We start from the raw sequence: 17,022 nt of genomic DNA on the forward strand, positions 1-17,022 counted from the left end.
TTTTCCTTTTTAAAATACTCTTTAATATTCAATTATCGTTCAATTTACAAAGTGAGCATTTTAGAGAAAATCGGATGAGGATGCGTGCCCACACCATTCCTGCCCACTGCCCTCATCTGCCTGCTGGGCCTTTGAAGGATTCCGCTCAGGGGGCCTGGATCAGCTTCCCTTGGCAGAAAGAACCATCCCAGGTTGGAAGGGGGAATTTCACTGGAACAAAGCCCTGGGTCACCCGGGGAGCTTTCCACACAGCACGAAGAGCTGGCTGCCCCTCTGCACTGAGTTCACTTCTGGCTGAAGCAACAAGCTGGCACAATCGCTTCCCTACAGTGCCCTCCTGTGGAGCCAGAGAAAAGTTGGGCCCGAACACCGGTAACTTAGACAAACCGCTCTGAGGCTTAGAACGGAACCACAAGGTCTTAGAATGAGATACACTGAACATTTACATGTCCTCAGGAGAGAGGCGGGTCCATCACTGGAGGCAGGACCAATGGTCTGGGTGGGCTGAGCGTCTAAGGAGAAGCAGGACATCAAGGCCAATACCCATCATAAGCAGTGAGCATCCGCAGACCGAGGCCAGGCAGGCAGTGGCCCTCAGCTCAATGTGGCTTTTCAAAGAGGTATTCGAGATCTGGGGCCCGCAGTCGCTGCTCTCTGTTTTTGTTCTTAGCAAAGTCTCTCAGCAGGGCCATGACTTCGTTTTCAAATATTTCTGGGGCTGGCTTTGCCTCTGCAAGAGAAGGATGGGCAAAAAGAATTACGTTGGTCAGTCAGTTGCCAGGTATAAGGATCTTGAAACTTGAAACTCTGGCCTTGGCCAAAAAGCACAGTGGATACACAGAGCAGCTCCATTCTTCCTCTGAATATACACGGCAGCCTGTACCGTGGGGTGGCAACCTACAGCAGCCAGTATTTGTAAAGAGCTTTACTGGGACAGCTGCTCTCACTTGTTTACGTACTGTCCGTGGCTCCTTCTGTGCTACGATGGCAGAGCTGAGTAGTTGCCACAGAGACCATATGACTGCAAGACGATGACATTTACTATCTGGTCTTCCATGAGCAATTCTGCTGACCCCTGGCCTGTCCAACCTTGGCCGTACTGTTTTGCTCTGCATTTGGTACTTCAGTTGTTTTCTGAGTACTGTGTTTTCCCTTCTAGCCTATATATTTCCTGAGGCAAAAATCATTGGATGTAAGTGACAACGACTGATAACTCTAGTAAACTTAAGTATGAAAGAATTTACTGGAAAGCTAATAGAGGCTCCCCAAATTAACATGACCCTGGAGAACCAGATTTGCATGGAGAGGCAACAAAGGCACGGAGAGCAGACAGATGAGGATGCCAGCCTCAGGCCAGCAGAAGAGAGTCTGGCAGGATGCTGCTCACCTCTGGATCTTTCTTTCCAACCGTGAGATGCTCACTTAAGGTTCAAATTACAAGCGAAGCCTCCCACTGGGAAACCTTAGGTAATATGCTTTGGAATTACCCTCCTAGCAAGACTAAGTACAATGCTAGGAGAGGGAATTCCCCCAAACAAAGCTTGATTTCCCCTCACTTGGCACAGAGCCTGGCATCTGTTTTTTTGTGTGTGACGACCAGAATAAGATCAAGGAGGTTTAGGCGCCCCCCAGGATGCTGAAAGTTGGAAAGAACATTATACTCATCCCAACAAGAAAAAGTCAGATCAAGTAGAACTATCACAACTTTCTGAAGTCATCAGAGAGCTGAAGTCACAGGGCACCCAAGAGAATAAAATCTAAGCAAAGAGAGGCCCCTCAAAGGAGAAAATGGATATGAACACATGCTCACTTGAGAGAGGGCACAGGAAGACGAGACACTGGGCACATACAAACAGGTAAGAAGAATTTAGCTAAAACTGTTCATCAGCTGCTGAAAGCCAAGTAGGCTAGCATGAGAGGTGCAAAAATCTCTGGGAGACACAGACACAAGGAGAATTTGCCCCAATGTGCAGGTTCTTCTCAACAATCCCCCACTAAGTATGCGCATGACAAAGACTGTGTCCAGAGCAGGAAGCTGGAGAAAGCCTCCCTCAGTGATACAGGCCAGGAGGAGGGGAGCGGCCAATACTGCCCGCCCACCCACAAAAGCACAATGCCCAGCCTGGCCCTTCCTTCTCCGAAGAACAAAAGCCTCAAGGGGCTGGGAGTGGATCAGCGAATCCTGTCTCCTACAGGGCACATGTGAGGACACATTTGGGCTGGTGGAAGGGTAAAAGAAAAAAATCCTCTACCCTGATGGGACCAGCAGGATCACTGAGAAAGCTCACCCCCAAGACCCATGGCCACAGGGACCAATGGACCAGGATAATAGAGAATACCCTCCCTTCCCCAAAGCAACAAGCACCAAGTGGAAATCAATAGGTATCTACAGCTGGGAGAGGGCAAGAGCAGCATGGAGAGAGATCTCCTTGAAGCACAGAAATACAGGAGGAGGCACATGGTAACAATAGGGGCTGGTGGTGAACTGAAGGGAACCAAAGCAATCACAAAATCCAAAGTAAGCTTAACTCCTAACTAGACTGACTCGATTCCCACTCCGACTGCTCCGCGGAAGGATCATGCCCATTTCTAAGCATAAAGACCATTTCCCTCAGTTTCTAAGCATCATGCCCATTTCTAAGCCCATTTAGATCATGCCCATTTCTAAGCCCATTTCGAAGCATAAAGACCATTTCCCTCAGTTTCTAAGCATCATGCTAAGCATCATTTTCTAAGCATAAAGACCATTTCCCTCCCTACTGTCTCACTCATGATGTCTAACATTTAATCAAATGTGTCTAACACCCACACAAAAGAAAAGTGAAAAACAACACACTGTGAAAGGACAAAGCAATCAACGGAAACAGACTCAGGGATGACGTGGATGTTAGAACTATTAGACAGGGGATTTAAATAAAGTAACTATGACTATTATGTTAAAGGTGCTAGTGGAAAAAGTAGGAAAAGTGCATGAACTGATAAGGAGCTCCAGCAGAGGTGGAAACTGTGAAAGTCAAATGGAAATGTTAAAAATAAAAATAGAAATATAGTAGCCCACAAGCAGAATGGACTCATCATAATATTTAATGGTCAAGGAAAGAATTAGTGAAGTGGAAGAAAGGTCAATAAATATTATCCAGTACAAATTACTCAAACTAACACATGAGAAGAAAAATAAGAGTAAAAGACACAAAACACAGAATCCAAAAGCTGTGGGACAATATCAGTCTAAACCAAGTGTAACTGGAATCCCAGAAGGAAAAGAGGAAGAAAATGAGGCAGAAGAAACATATGAAGAGATAACGGATGAAAAATTTCCAACAATAACATAAGGTAGGAAACACAGATCCAAATCCAGCTCAATTCCTAACCAGACTGACTCGATCCTGCGTACTAACAGCCTCACAAAAGAAGAGTGCCCATGTAAAGTGCTGAAAGAAATAATTGTGGGGACTTCCCTGGTGGTACAGTGGTTAAGACTCCGAGCTCCCAATGCAGGGGGCTTGGGTTCAATCCCTGGTCAGGGAACTAGATCCCACATGCATGCCACAACTAAGAGTTCGCATGCTGCAACAAAGGAGCCGGTGAGCCGCAACTAAGGAGCCCACCTGCCACAAGTGAGACCCAGCACAGCCAAGTAAATAAAATAAATAATTTTTTTAAATAAAAGAAATAATTGCGAACCTGTAATTCTATATCCACTGAAAATACCTTCTGAAAACGACAAACAAAAGCTGAGAGAATTCATAATAGCCAACCTACACTACAAGAAATATTAAATGAAGTTCTTCAAGCAGAAGGAATATGATACCAGAGAAACACGGATCTACATAAAGAAATGAAGATCTCCAGAGATGATTAAAATGAAGGTAGATATACTGTACCTTATACATAATATGTGTTATATGTTACATACATATTTATATATAATGTGTTATAATTTACTTATTTATAAAATACAAAATACAATGTATTTTCTCCCTTATTTTAAATTGCTCTAAAGATAACTGTCTAAAGTAAAACAACAGAAATGTAGTGTAGATGTACAACATAAGTAAAAGTAAAAAGTGTGACAACAAAAGCACAAAACATGGAAGAGAGAAATTGCAGTGTACTACTGAAAGTTCTTACATTATACATGAGGCAGTATACTATTCCTTTTTTTTTTTTTTTTAGTATACTATTCTTCAGGGTAGACTATGATTAATTAAAGATGTATACTGTAAATCCTAGGGCAATCACTAAAAAAAATTATAGAGAGATATAAATGATAAACCAATAGTGGAGGGGCTTCCCTGGTGGTCCAGTGGTTAAGATTCCACGCTCCCAATGCAGGGGGCACGGGTTTGATCCCCCTACATGCCACACAGTGCGGCCAAAAAAAAAAAGAAAAGAAAAAAAAAATAATAGCTGAGATAAAATGAAATTTTAAATACCCCAAAAAAAAAAATCCATGGTAACAGAGGGGGAAGAGAACAAAGAACAGACAGCAGAAATAGGAAACAAAAAAAAAGATGGTAGATTTTAGTTCAACCACACTGGTAATTAATTATGTGTAAATGGCCAAAACACACCAATGAAAAGATAAAGACTATAAGATTGGATAAAAAAGAATGATTATATATGCTATCTATAAGAAGCTCAACTTAAAGACAAAGATAAATTAAGAGAATGGTGTGGTAAGCAGCCTTCTAGGCTGGCCCTCAGTATCTCCCACTCCCCTGTGTACAAGCCCTGTATAATCCCCAGGACTGTGAATATGATGGTCTTCACACCCATGACTGGGTTATGTTATATGGCACAGTCAGGACAGGAAAATTATCCAGGTGGCTCTGACCTAATCACGTGAGCTCTTTAAAAGCAGAATCTTCCCCAGCTGGTGGCAGAAGGGGACGTCAGAGAGATCTGAAGCATGAGAGGGATTCCACGTGAGGGAGGATCTCCAATGCTGAGACAGAGGGGCCATGTGGCAAGAACCTGAGAGCAGCTTCTAGAAGTTGGAAGACATTAATAGCAAGCAAGACAACCAGGATCTCAGTCCTACGCCTCAGGGAATGAATGCTCCCTGAAACCTGAATGAGCTTCCGGGCAGGAATGTAGAAGAGATGACGTTGATTTCAGGTTGTGAGGTCTCGGCACAGCTTCTGACCTACAGGACTGTGCGCTAATAAATGGTTGTTGCTTGAAGTCACTAAAGTTTGTCGTAACAATAGAAAACTAATATAAGTGGACAAATATATACCATGCAAACACTAATCAAAAGAAAGCTGGAGTGTCTACTATCAGACACTTTGGAACTACCAGCAATAAAGACAGACATTATATAATGATAAAGGACTCAATTCATCAAGAAAATCGAGCAATCCTAAATATGTCTTCACATAATCACAGAGCTATAAAATATATGAAGCAAAAACTGTGAGAACTGAAAGGAGTAATAGACAAATCCACAATTATAGTTGGGGATTTCAACACTCCTTATTAATTGATAGAGAGTACAGACAAAATCAACCAGAATACACAAGACATGAAGAACGGTATCAGCCAACTTGACCTTGTTGACATTTACAGAAAACTTCATCAACAAGTGCAGAACAACATGTTGTGTTCAAATAAATGCACATGGAACATTTATTAAGATATACACATTTCAGGCTTCCCAGGTGGCGCAGTGGCTGAGAATCCACCTGCCAATGCAGGGGACACAGGTTCGAGCCCTGGTCCGGGAAGATCCCACATGCCATGAAGCAACTAAGCCCGTGCGTCACAACTACTGAGCCTGCGTTCTAGAGCCCATGAGCCACAACTACTGGAGCCCACGTGCCACAACTACTGAAGCCCACACGCCTAGACCCTGTGCTCCGCAACAAGAGAAGCCACGGCAATGAGAAGCCCGCGCACCACATTGAAGAGTAGCCCCCACTCGCCACAATTAGAGAAAGCCTGTGCGTAGCAACGAGGACCCAACACAGCCAAAGATAAATAAATATATTTTTTAAAAAAAAGATATACACATTTCAGGCCATAAAACAAATTTTAAGAAATTTAAAAGAACTGAAATTATATAGCACACATTCTGTGGCAACAACGGAGTCAATAACAGAAAAATACCTGGAAAATCTGGAAATATTTGAAAATTAAACATACTTTTAAATAACTCACAGGTCAAAGAGGAAGTCACAAGGGAAATTAGAAACTATTTTGAGTTGAATGAAAATGAAAACACAACACACCCAAATTTGTATCATAAGGCTAAAGCAGTGCTTGGAAATTTATAGCATCAAATGCTGGTGGTGAAACAGAAAACAAAAAACCCAATTAAAAAAAAAGGCAGGAGGAAGATTTAGGGACACAACACCAAAGAGGTATGAATGGCAAATGACTTGAAAAGACCCTCGGGACTTCCCTGTTGGTCCAGTGGGTAAGACTCCACGCTCCCAGTGCAAGGGGCCCAGGTTTGATCCCTGGTCAGGGAACTAGATCCCACATGCCACAACTAAAAGATTCCGCGTGCCGCATCGAAGATCCGGCATGCAGCAACTAAGACCCGGTACAGCCGAATAAACAAATAAATATTAAAAGAAAAGAAAAGAGAAGACCCCCAATATCCTTAGTCATTAGGGTTGTGCCAACTATAACTATAGTGACACATCACTACATGCCTCTTAGAATGGCTAAAAACAAAAACAAATTAAACCCTGACAATACCAAGTGTTGGTAAAGATGTGGAACATCTCCTTCTCCCCTCTCACTCCGTCCTGGGCAATCACTGGTCTGTTTTCTGCTATGTAGTTTTGCCTTCTCCAGAATACGATATAAATGGAAATCATACAGTGTAGAGTCTTTGAGTCTGGCCTCTTTTACTTGGCATAGGAGTTGACAAACAATGGCATACTGCCCATTTCTGTATGGCCTGTGAGCTTAGAATGATTTCTTTTTTTTTTTTTTTTTTTGCGGTACACGGGCCTCTCACTGTCGTGGCCTCTCCCGCTGCGGAACACAGGCTCCGGACGCGCAGGCTCAGTGGTCATGGCCCACGGGCCCAGCCACTCCGCGGCATGTGGGATCCTCCCGGACCGGGGCACGAACCCGTGTCCCCCGCATCGGCAGGCGGACTCTCAACCACTGCGCCACCAGGGAAGCCCTAAGAATGATTTTTAACCGGTTGAGGGAAAAGACTCAAAAGAATATTTCATGACACATGAAAATTATACGAAATTCAAATATTAATGTCCATCAATAAAGTTTGCTATAATGTTAAACATACATTTACCATATGACCCCGAAACCCTTTTCCTGGGCATTTACCCAAGAAAAACTAAAACCTACATTCACAAAAACCTGTATGCAAAGATTTACAGTTTAGGCTTTATTCATAGTTGCCCAAAACTGGACATATCCTAATGTCCTTCAACTGGTCAGCAGATAAACGAACTGTGGTACATCCACACGTTGCAATTCCACTCAATACAAAAGAATGAACTATTGGGACTTCCCTGGTGGTGCAGTGGTTAAGAATCCGCCTGCCAATGCAGGGAACACAAGTTCGATCCCTGGTCCAGGAAGATCCCACATGCCGCAGAGCAACTAAGCCCGTGTGCCACAACTACTGAGCCTGCGCTCCAGAGCCTACATGCCGCAATTACTGAGCCCGCGAGCCACAACTACTAAAGCACGCATGCCTGGAGCCCGTGCTCCACGACAGAAGAAGCCACTGCAGTAAGAAGCCCATGCACCGCAACAAAGAGTAGCCCCCGCCCACCACAACTAGAGAAACCCTGAGCGCAGGAATGAAGACCCAACGCAGCCAAAAAAAAAGAATGAACTACTGATACAACAACATGGATGAATATCAAATGCACTATGCTAAGTCAGGGACAAATATTTTCTATAAAGGGCCAGGGCTTTCTATAAAGCCCACTCTGTGGGCTTTCTAATGGTTATATAAGCCTCTAGACCCTGTACTGTCACACTTCACACTTGGAACCTATAGAATAGCTTCTATTTTAAGGTACACATAGTGAGTGGAAACACAAAAACAGGAGATGCAGAGTGACAGAAATGGATGAGATGTCTCCTAATATCTATTCTCCCATTTTTCCTTGATAATAGGATTCCCAATTTAGCTGGGCACGTGGAATAGGCTACATTATTTCTTCCTTATGGCGAGGTGTAGCCATATGACTAAAGTGTGGCAGGTGGAAAATAAGTGGAATTATGGTGTATAATTTCTTGAGAAGGATCCATAAAAAATGGGGTGCACTCTCCTACCCTTTTTCCCTGGCTGAAATATGGACATGCCTCAGCAGCCATGCTGGGGCATGAGGCAGCCCTACACAGGCGGAGGGTGAAGGAAAAGCAAGTCAGGAGGAATCTGGCCTTCGTGACTCTGAAACCCCTCTGTGTATTCTGGAGATCTACCTCTGAACTTCTGTTATGAGAAAGAGAAACATAGTTCTGTCTTCTTTAAGCCATTATTGTTTGGGGTATTTTTACTCACAGCCAAAGCTAACCCTAACTATACACAATGAGAATTCATTCCTCACAAAGGTGGTGCCAGAGTGAGACTCCTGAAGACCTCGTGCTATGCAGCCTGAGCTGTCTCATTCCACTCCATTCCGGGCCTGGTTTTCTTCAACCTTCCCTTTGATAAGTTTTGTATGGAGCTTCCCATACAATTCCACTAAATTCCCTTTTTTGCTTAAGTTAGATAGAATAGGTTTCTTTTGCTTGCAAAGAACCTTACCTCATAAAACAAATTTTGCACGCTTTGGAAAAAATCTGAAGAGTGTTTGGGTTGAGTGTCTACTACATGATAAAAGAAAAAAAAAAATGCCCAGGATACCATTCCAGACTCAAATCAGCCCAAGTCATCCTATTTTTCACCTTATGTTGCTTATCATGCCTAGTACCTGTAGCCCAGTAGTAAATATCCCAGTCATTACTGGGTTCATTAATCAGGCGATCGTAGAGGTTCAGTTGTTTCTCTGTCATGTGGTGCAGATGTGCCTTAGCGAAGAGGCTAGAAACAAGAAAGAAAAAGAAGTTGAAAAGCCTGCCTCCGGTCCAAGAGAAGTGCTATCCCGACTCCTATCCCCTTACCTGAGAAGGATGCAGTTTTCCAGCATCCCCCTCTTCCTGCTCTCATAGAGCAGCCGGGCCCTTTTGGTTTCTATGGATTCATCAGTTCGCTCCTGCCATGGAGGCAAAGGGATTTCAATCATGTCCTTCTGGGAATCTGTCGGGCTGTCACCTCTGTAGCAGCGTCTGAATGATGTCACTCTGAGTGAAGGAGACACTAGGTGGCGTCTTGACAGAGCAAGCACCTGAAACAAGTAAGTCACAAATATCACAGGTTTTTTTTTTTTTTGGCCTCGACCTGCGGGATCTTAGTTCCCCGACCAGGGATCGAACCTGCGCCCCCTGCAGTGGAAGTGCAGAATCTTAACCACCAGACCACCAGGGAAGTCCCCACAAACATCTTTTTAACAAGGACGACCATCTTTGTCATTCACTCAACACTTACTAGGTGCAAAATGCATTTGATCTCCTTCAGTCCTTAAGAAGTTATGCTGATTTTATAATAACTATAAATGGAGTTTAATCTTTAAAAATTGTGAACTACTACGTTGTACCCCTGAAACTTATAAAATACTGTAAATCAACTATACCTCAATAAAAAAAAAAAGAAGTTATGCTGATACTGTCCCCGCTTTACAGCTTAGGAAGCTGAGGCTCGGAGAGGCTGAATGACTTACCAAGTTCACCCAAACAGTAACTACTGTGAAGACTGGAACCACCCGTGACTGCAAACATGTTCTTAACCAGTGTCTTTCCAGAACCTCTCCAGCAGAAATATTTTCTCTTTCCTTTGCATTCCCTTAAAATTCTTACAATATGGTTTGCATTCTAATCACCTGCCTGTGTTAAAATCTGAGCATACGGTGATGGTATGGCCCCTAATTCCCCAAAGTTTCCCAATCTAGAGAAGGGCAAAAACTATCAAGATGCAACGAGGGCTTCCCTGGTGGCGCAGTGGTTGAGAATCTGCCTGCCAATGCAGGGGACACGGGTTCAAGCACTGGTCTGGGAGGATCCCACATGCCGCAGAGCAACTGGGCCCGTGAGCCACAAGTACTGAGCCTGCACGTCTGGGGCTTGTGCTCCGCAATAAGAGAGGCTGCGATAGTGAGGCCCACGCACCACGATGAAGAGTGGCCCCCACTTGCCACAACTAGAGAAAGCCCTCGCACAGAAACGAAGACCCAACACAGCCAAATAAATAAAATAAAATAATAAATTTATAAAAACAAAAATGTATAAAAAAAGATGCAATGAGAAGGTGGTGACGTCAGCAAGATGGTGGAACAGGAAGTCCCACACTCTCCTTCTCCCACGGAGACACAAACTACCCAACAATACACCGACCAATTCCCTTTATGAGAAATCCAGAAACCAGCTAAGAGGCTCCTGAACCTCAGGTGAGCACAAAGCCAGCTGCACTGCAGCTGGAAGAAAAATTCATGGTACTCATTCAACATAGTCCCTCCCCTATGCCCTGGCTTAGCCCAGTGCAACTGGAGAAAATTCTCAGCTCCTGGCTTCTCCCTGGGAGGGAAAGAAAAGACTGAAACATACACCCAACATGCAGCCTTTCAGGGGGATGCCCGATCGACTAGTGTCTGTCTTGTCTGAATCTAAGTGTGACGGAAAAGATGCCAGGTTGGGGGCTGCTGAGAAATAGGTGAGGGTTTGGACTAGCATACACTCACTCGCCATCGTCCCTACCTGTGGCTTAGCACAAAACAAGCAGAAGAAAACCCCCAATTCCTGACTCCTACCTGGGGAGGAAGAGGTAGAATGTGTGTCCTACGTTCCAGCTTTTCGGGGAGCTGCCTGCGAGAATGGCTTCTGTCTTGCCTGTCTCAGAGCACTGACAGGACCCAGCATACTCTAGATATTTGGGGTCCTCTGAAAACCAAAGAGAGCTGGCCGGCTTGCTGCTGCTTCTGAGGACCTATGGTACAGCCGACAGAGGCCAATGGAAAGAAAGGAGGAGCATGCATCCAAAACTCCTGCTTTTCAAGGAGCTGCACAAGGGACTGGTTTCCGTCTTGGCCAACCTGCAGCGCTCATGGGACCTGGGATACTCTGAAGCCTGGGGGCTGCTGAGGAGAGCTGGGAGGCTTGCGGCAGCTCCAGAGAACCTGTAGTACCATAAAGAGACACCAGAGGGAGCAAGAGATTATGAGCTCGTGAAAAAAGAAGCCAGCAAATCCCTCTAGTTGGGAATCTACGTGCACAAATCTAGAGAAGACATTTCTACACAAAAGGTTTGATAGGCCCCCAGATTCTCTACCTGGACCGACTGGCAAAGGTCTTTCCTTGTACAAAGTCAGTCCAAAGAGACTAGGAGAGGTGGTTGTTTTTTCAAATGCATGGATCTAAGCACAAAGTTGCAAGGTGCATGAAGAAATGGCAAAACAAGGCCTAATCAAAGAAATAAAACAAACTTCCAGAAACCAACCCTGGAAACAGAGGTATACGAATTACCTGACAAATAACTCAAAATAAATGTCATCAAGATATTCAATGAACTGAGGAAAACAATGCAAGAACAAAATGAGAATATCAATGAAGAGAAATATTAAAAAAAACAAAAACAAAAACAAAATTTTGGAGATGAAGAATGACCAAATTGAAAAATTCACTACAGGGGTTAAATAGCATACTTGATCAAGCAGAAGAATCAGTGAACTCAAAGACAGTTTATTTGAAACTACCCGATCAGAGGAAGAAAAAGAATGAAAAAGAGTGAAGTATGCTTAAGGGACTTATAGGACATCATCAAGCAGACCAATATAAATATTATGGGAATCCCAGAAGGAGAAAAAAGAGAGAAAGGGGCAGAAAGCTTATTTGAAGGAATAATGGTCAAAAACTTCCCCAATTTGGGGAAAGAAATGGACATCCAAATTGAAGAAACCCAAAGGAGACAAAGGACACTAGACAGTAACACAAAAGCATTTGAAAGCATAAAGCTCACTGGTAAATGTATATATAGGACAAACACAGGATACTGTAACACTGTAATGATGGTGGGTAAATCAGGTTTAATTCTGGCTTAGAAGTTAAAAGACAAAGACAAAAAACTATAAAATACGCTAATGGATACACAACAAAAATATGTAGTGTGACATCAATAACATAAGGTGGGAGGAGTAAAAGAGCAGCTTTTGTATGAGATTGAAATTATTATCAGTTTAAAATAGATGATAAAATGTTTTATGTAAGCCCCACAATAATCACAAAGAAAACACCTATACACAATAGAAAATGAGAAAGGAATTGAAGCATGTCTCTATAGAAGAAAATCAATGAAACACAAGGGATGACAGCAAAAGAGTAAAAAGGGACACAAAAGCTACAAGACAGAGAGAAAACAATGAACAAAATGGCAATAGTAAGTCCTTCCCTGTCAGTAATTATTTTAAATGTAAGTGGATTAAACTCACCAATCAAAACACATACAGTGGCTGAATAGATTTTTAAAAACCCACAAGATCCAACTACATGCCTTACAAAAACTCATTTTAGATGTAAGGGAACATGTAGGCTCAAAGTGAAAGTCTGAAATATATTCCATGCAAAAGGTAACCAAAAGAGAGCAGAGATGGCCCTACTTATATCAGACAAAATAAACTTTAAGTCAAAACTGTCAAAAGAGATTTTAAAAGGACGTAATATAATGATAAAAGGGTCAATTCACGACGAGGATACAACAATTACACATGCAACCAATATCAGAGCATCCAAATATATGACGCAAATATTGACAGAACTGAAGGGAGAAATAGTAACACAATAATATTTGCAGATTTCAAAAGCCATTTTCAATAATAAATCGAACATCCAGACAGAAGATCAATAAGGAAGTAGAGGACATGAACAACGCTGTAAGGGCCAAACATACATATACAGAACATTCCCCTAAACAGCAGCAGAATACACATTCTTCTCAAGCACACTGAGGACATTCTCCAGGATAGACAGCATGTTAGGTTTCGAAACAAGTCTTAACAAAAAAGATTGAAATCATACAAAGCATCTTTTCTGAACACAACAGAATGAAACTAGAAATCGACAGCAGAAGGAAAACTGGAAAATTCACAAATAAGTGAAAATTAAACAACACACTCTCACTCTTGAACCACCACTGGGTAAAAAGAGAAATCAAAAGGGAATCAGAAAATATCTGCAGACAAAAACACATCACAAAGCTATGAGACTGAGCAAAAGCGGTTCTAAGAGAGAAGTTTACAGTGTTAACAGTCTATATTCAAAAAGAAAAACGATCTTATGAAACTATGTGAAACCATGACAGATACTAAAGACTTAAGAAGAACAGAGAGACTTAAAAAAAGAGAGAAGGGGCGCCCAGAGTCTGTCGGGCCAGCTCCACCTGGGAAATAGGTGAAATCTGAATTGGGTCTCCCACGAAGACTGACGGTTCAACGATATTACGAAACAGACACACAGTGGGCTCAGGCAAGGGTGAATGTAACCTGAATCTCCCTACGTTGCAAGATCGACCTCTCCTTGGGTCTGCCCTTGCCCTGGGCTATCAGGCAGTTGGACGCTTCTCTCGGCCTCCACTTCAGAGGAAGACGAGATACAGTTCTCACTGCGGCCTGCTTAGGACCCTATAACCCCCACTCTCCTCACCCGCGGAAGGGCCGGGAACACAGCTGCCACCGCCATTTTACCCGACCCGCATCAGAAGTCAGAGGCCCGGCCACTTCCGGGAACTTCCGGGCACCAGTCCCGCAGACAGCAGCTCTGAGGACCTGAGCCGGAAGATGCGTCCTCGCGTATGGCGGAAGTGGCTGTGCGTGTGACGCCGGCGGCGGGGGACCTGGGGCAGAGAGCGGTTCGCGCGCTTCGGGCCTAGTCCGGACTCGCCGCCGCCGCCGCCATATTCCCGGTAACGGGGGCGCGCGGCCGGGGGCCGGCTGGGCCGGAAGAGGGCTCGGGGACGGCGCTGAGGCGGGGAGGGGGTCGGTTGAGTTTGGGGTACCCGGAGTTGGCGGGCGGCGGGAGGCGCGGGCCTTTGAGGGAGGGGGCCGAGGGCGTCGGGCCGGGTCTGTGGGGAGGGAGCGCGGCGGGCCTAGCTGGGGGCGAGGACTAGGCCTGCGTGGGGAGCGGAGGGGGTTGGAGATCCGAGACCCGCAGGGACTCTAGCCGGGGCCGCTTGGGGCCTCGGCAGGTGCGGCGGGCTGTAGCTGCGGGCTTCGCCGCGATCGTTCTTCGCAGCGCCATCCGAGGGCCCCTAGGAGCAGAGGCCTGCACTTCCTCGTCGCGCCCAGGCAGCTGCGGCGCAGCTCCGGTCGGGCCCGAGGGTGATGGGCAGCGAGCCCCGCGAGCCCCGGTGGCCTGGGAGAGCGAGGGGCGGCGCGAGGCCGGGGGCGGGGCGGAGCGGGTGGGGCAGAGCTTGGGCTGCCGGGATGCTGCGTCTCTGGAGACGGGAGGTTGGCAACCAATGCCCTCATCCCACCCTGGGACCCTTATGCCTCTAACTCTGTTTCTTTCTGGATACTGCAGTGGCATCTTTCTTACCTTGTCCATTTTCCGGGCTCGAGATCTTCCTTCCGGAGCCATGTCAGAAGGAGTGGACTTGATTGATATATATGCTGACGAGGAGTTCAATCAGGTGAGCGGTCATCGGGAACATTGGTATTTTCCTGTACCAGCTGAGGAATCACTTGCACCAAACTTGCAGTGGTTCCAGGCTGTGTCAGTCCATGAAGATTTTATAGGCCTAAACACCCCTCTGTCAGATCTAAAATTTTCCCTCTAGCACAGACTTCCAAGATTTCTGACCGTTCTGCTTTATGTTAACTTAAGCCTCCAGGCTTGATTTTAAAAGCTTTGATTTAAGAATAAATAAAAATGAGGTTTAATAGAGTGATGAATCAACCTGTGGAACTTGCTCCCCCAGGAAGCCAAAGTTGGATGTCAGTCTCTTCGAAGACTAACCAAAATTAAAAATCAGAATTAGGTTTGCTATAGTATTCATGAGGATGATGTTGGTACCTGTTCCTTTGAGATTCTCTCAAACTGCCCCTGGAGAAATGCAGTCTCCTCCCCCATAGGGCAGTGAGAGGCACGGTATAAAAGATAGCTTTAACGTTTAATTTCAGCTGCATTCCAGTTGTTTTCTGTCTTCCTTCCTTTCAGAAGGAGCTTGACTCCAGGCTTGAGAAGTAAATTTTATTGATGGATCTCCTTGTTTGGTGGGGGGAGGTAAAGGTGTTGGACAAACCAGTTACGAAGCAGATACAGACTCAGCCACATGCTCTAAGTTGGATTTGTTGGTCTCTATATGATATGTCAAGAAATACGATACAGTAATCTCCTTTGAAACAATAATTTCACATACAGTTCAGTTCTGAGTTCTTGAGGTCAAATCTCAAGAGTGTCCCAAAATCTCTATTTAAAACTTACTAATATCTTGCCTGGATTATTTTCAGCACTGTTCTACTTCAGTAAGCTGGTTCTTCCTGTTGGCATCTTTTAATGGCTACATGTAAGGACCTGGAAAGAGGATAAAAAAACAGGCTAGGGAAGGAAAGTGCTCTGATTGGACCCTGGCTTTGATATGAAGCAACAGAAGAGGTTGATATATGCCATTTCTTTCACTTGACATAAGTTAGTCATTTTCCCATGTCTTCTCAGGCAAACTGAAGTCATGTACATGTGGCTGTTGATTAACTTAAATACATGAAGATTTTTCTTTAAATTTCAAACAAGTCATAATTATTTCTGGATGAGAAAAAAGGTTTAGAATATTTAGTTACAAACCATTGTTTTCCTGAGTTTTTCATATTACTTTGAATCAGACTTACTACTTTTTACTGTTTTTTTAGTACTAGATAGCAAGAAAACAAGGCTCCCTTAGTTGTTTTCAATTATTCATTTTAAAAACTTCTTTTCCCCTAATTTCCTTATCTGTGGGTTGGTAACAGTGCTGCTGATTCACTTTGGGAAATGGGTAGAACAGGGTCCTTGACCACAGGAACATTTGGTCTGAGAAATGAGATTCCATAATTTCTTAAGCAATGCAGCTTGTAGGTCATAGACAAGACATAGGCCTCATCCAGTGGTCACTGCTTTGTCAAGGTAGAAGTCATTGGCCTCAACAATTTGTTCTCTGGTCTCTTTAGTTAAACAGGACTTTTTTATGGGTCTAAGATAGGCCAAAGATGGTGTGTGAAATCAAGTAGACATTTATATCAAATGGACAGTATTTGATACTTAGTAAGTTGAAAAAAGTATAGATTTTGAATGTCTTATGGCTGGGGGAAGGTCAGGGGAAGGGTGCTTTTTTCCCCACAAGTAAGTTAATTTTTAGCAAAGCTGGTTTTAGTATGTTCTGGAGGCACTAAAGAAGTGGTAAAAGCTCTGTTTGGCTAGGATTGTTAGAAGCAAGCTTAGACTGAAGGCAGCAAGTACACATTGTGTTTTAGAAGGTTATAAGAATGTTATTGATTCACCCCAAGCTTACCCGTGCACAAGAACCTTGTCATGTGTACTTTGCTCCCCAGGGAAAATAAGCACTGTTCCTAGATGGAACCCTATCGTGCTGACTCCTGGATCTCTTAAAACATGTGCTACAAAAGCTTCTTTTGCAGAGCTACTTCACTCCTTTTACAGTTGGAATCTTAGGGTTCACAGCTGCTCTCTTAGGCTGGGGAGAACAACTAGAAAAGAGACTGAGAGCTGCCATCCTGCTGAGTGTTTTGTCTCTGTTCTGTTCCTTATGCAAAGATAGGTACTTTACACAATATGCTTAGTTTTTCTCATTTTTATCAACAAGTATTTATTGAGCTACTTCTGTTTGCTAGGCACTGTGTTAGAAGTAGTGAGATAAAAGGAAAAAATGGATTTCTTCTACTCAAAAGAGGTTCTATTCCTGGTGGTTGAGAGCAGTGGACAGTGATGGAAGGAGAGTGTGAGGTGAGA

The 17,022-nt window shown here is 44.0% G+C and overlaps 2 protein-coding genes across 17 annotated transcripts in view; one reads left to right on the forward strand and one right to left on the reverse strand.

Moving 5' to 3' along the window:
• Positions 1 to 13,902, reverse strand: SDHAF2 (succinate dehydrogenase complex assembly factor 2). Its single transcript, XM_067748832.1, has 4 exons — positions 13,726 to 13,902; positions 9,103 to 9,326; positions 8,913 to 9,022; positions 1 to 730 (listed from the first exon to the last, which is right to left on the reverse strand). Exons 1-4 carry the CDS (start codon positions 13,759 to 13,761, stop codon positions 600 to 602), a joined length of 501 nt encoding a protein of 166 aa, XP_067604933.1. The 5' UTR covers positions 13,762 to 13,902; the 3' UTR covers positions 1 to 599.
• Positions 13,851 to 17,022, forward strand: part of CPSF7 (cleavage and polyadenylation specific factor 7) — a 22,794-nt gene continuing 19,622 nt past the window's right edge. For 6 of the 16 annotated variants that reach the window (XM_067748821.1, XM_067748822.1, XM_067748823.1 and 3 more), the window contains exons 1-2: positions 13,853 to 13,984; positions 14,602 to 14,710. In XM_067748821.1, the coding sequence (XP_067604922.1) occupies positions 14,657 to 14,710 (54 nt within the window). In that variant the 5' untranslated portion in view covers positions 13,853 to 13,984; positions 14,602 to 14,656. Of the gene's footprint in view, positions 14,058 to 14,601; positions 14,711 to 16,904; positions 17,017 to 17,022 lie in introns of those variants that run through there. The other 10 variants (XM_067748815.1, XM_067748828.1, XM_067748817.1 and 7 more) reach the window with 5 other exon arrangements.

This window comes from Pseudorca crassidens, chromosome 9, assembly GCF_039906515.1.
Source record: "Pseudorca crassidens isolate mPseCra1 chromosome 9, mPseCra1.hap1, whole genome shotgun sequence".
In the NCBI taxonomy this organism is placed as follows: Eukaryota; Metazoa; Chordata; class Mammalia; order Artiodactyla; family Delphinidae; genus Pseudorca; species Pseudorca crassidens.

Coding starts and splice junctions, on each gene's coding strand:
- SDHAF2 (XM_067748832.1), bottom strand. CDS start 13,761: ATGGCGGTGGCAGCTGTGTTCCCGGCCCTTCCGCGG. Junction 9,023..9,102: donor GAAAACTGCATCCTTCTCAG/GTAAGGGGATAG, acceptor TCTTGTTTCTAG/CCTCTTCGCTAAGGCACATC. Junction 731..8,912: donor TATTTACTACTGGGCTACAG/GTACTAGGCATG, acceptor CTTCTCTTGCAG/AGGCAAAGCCAGCCCCAGAA.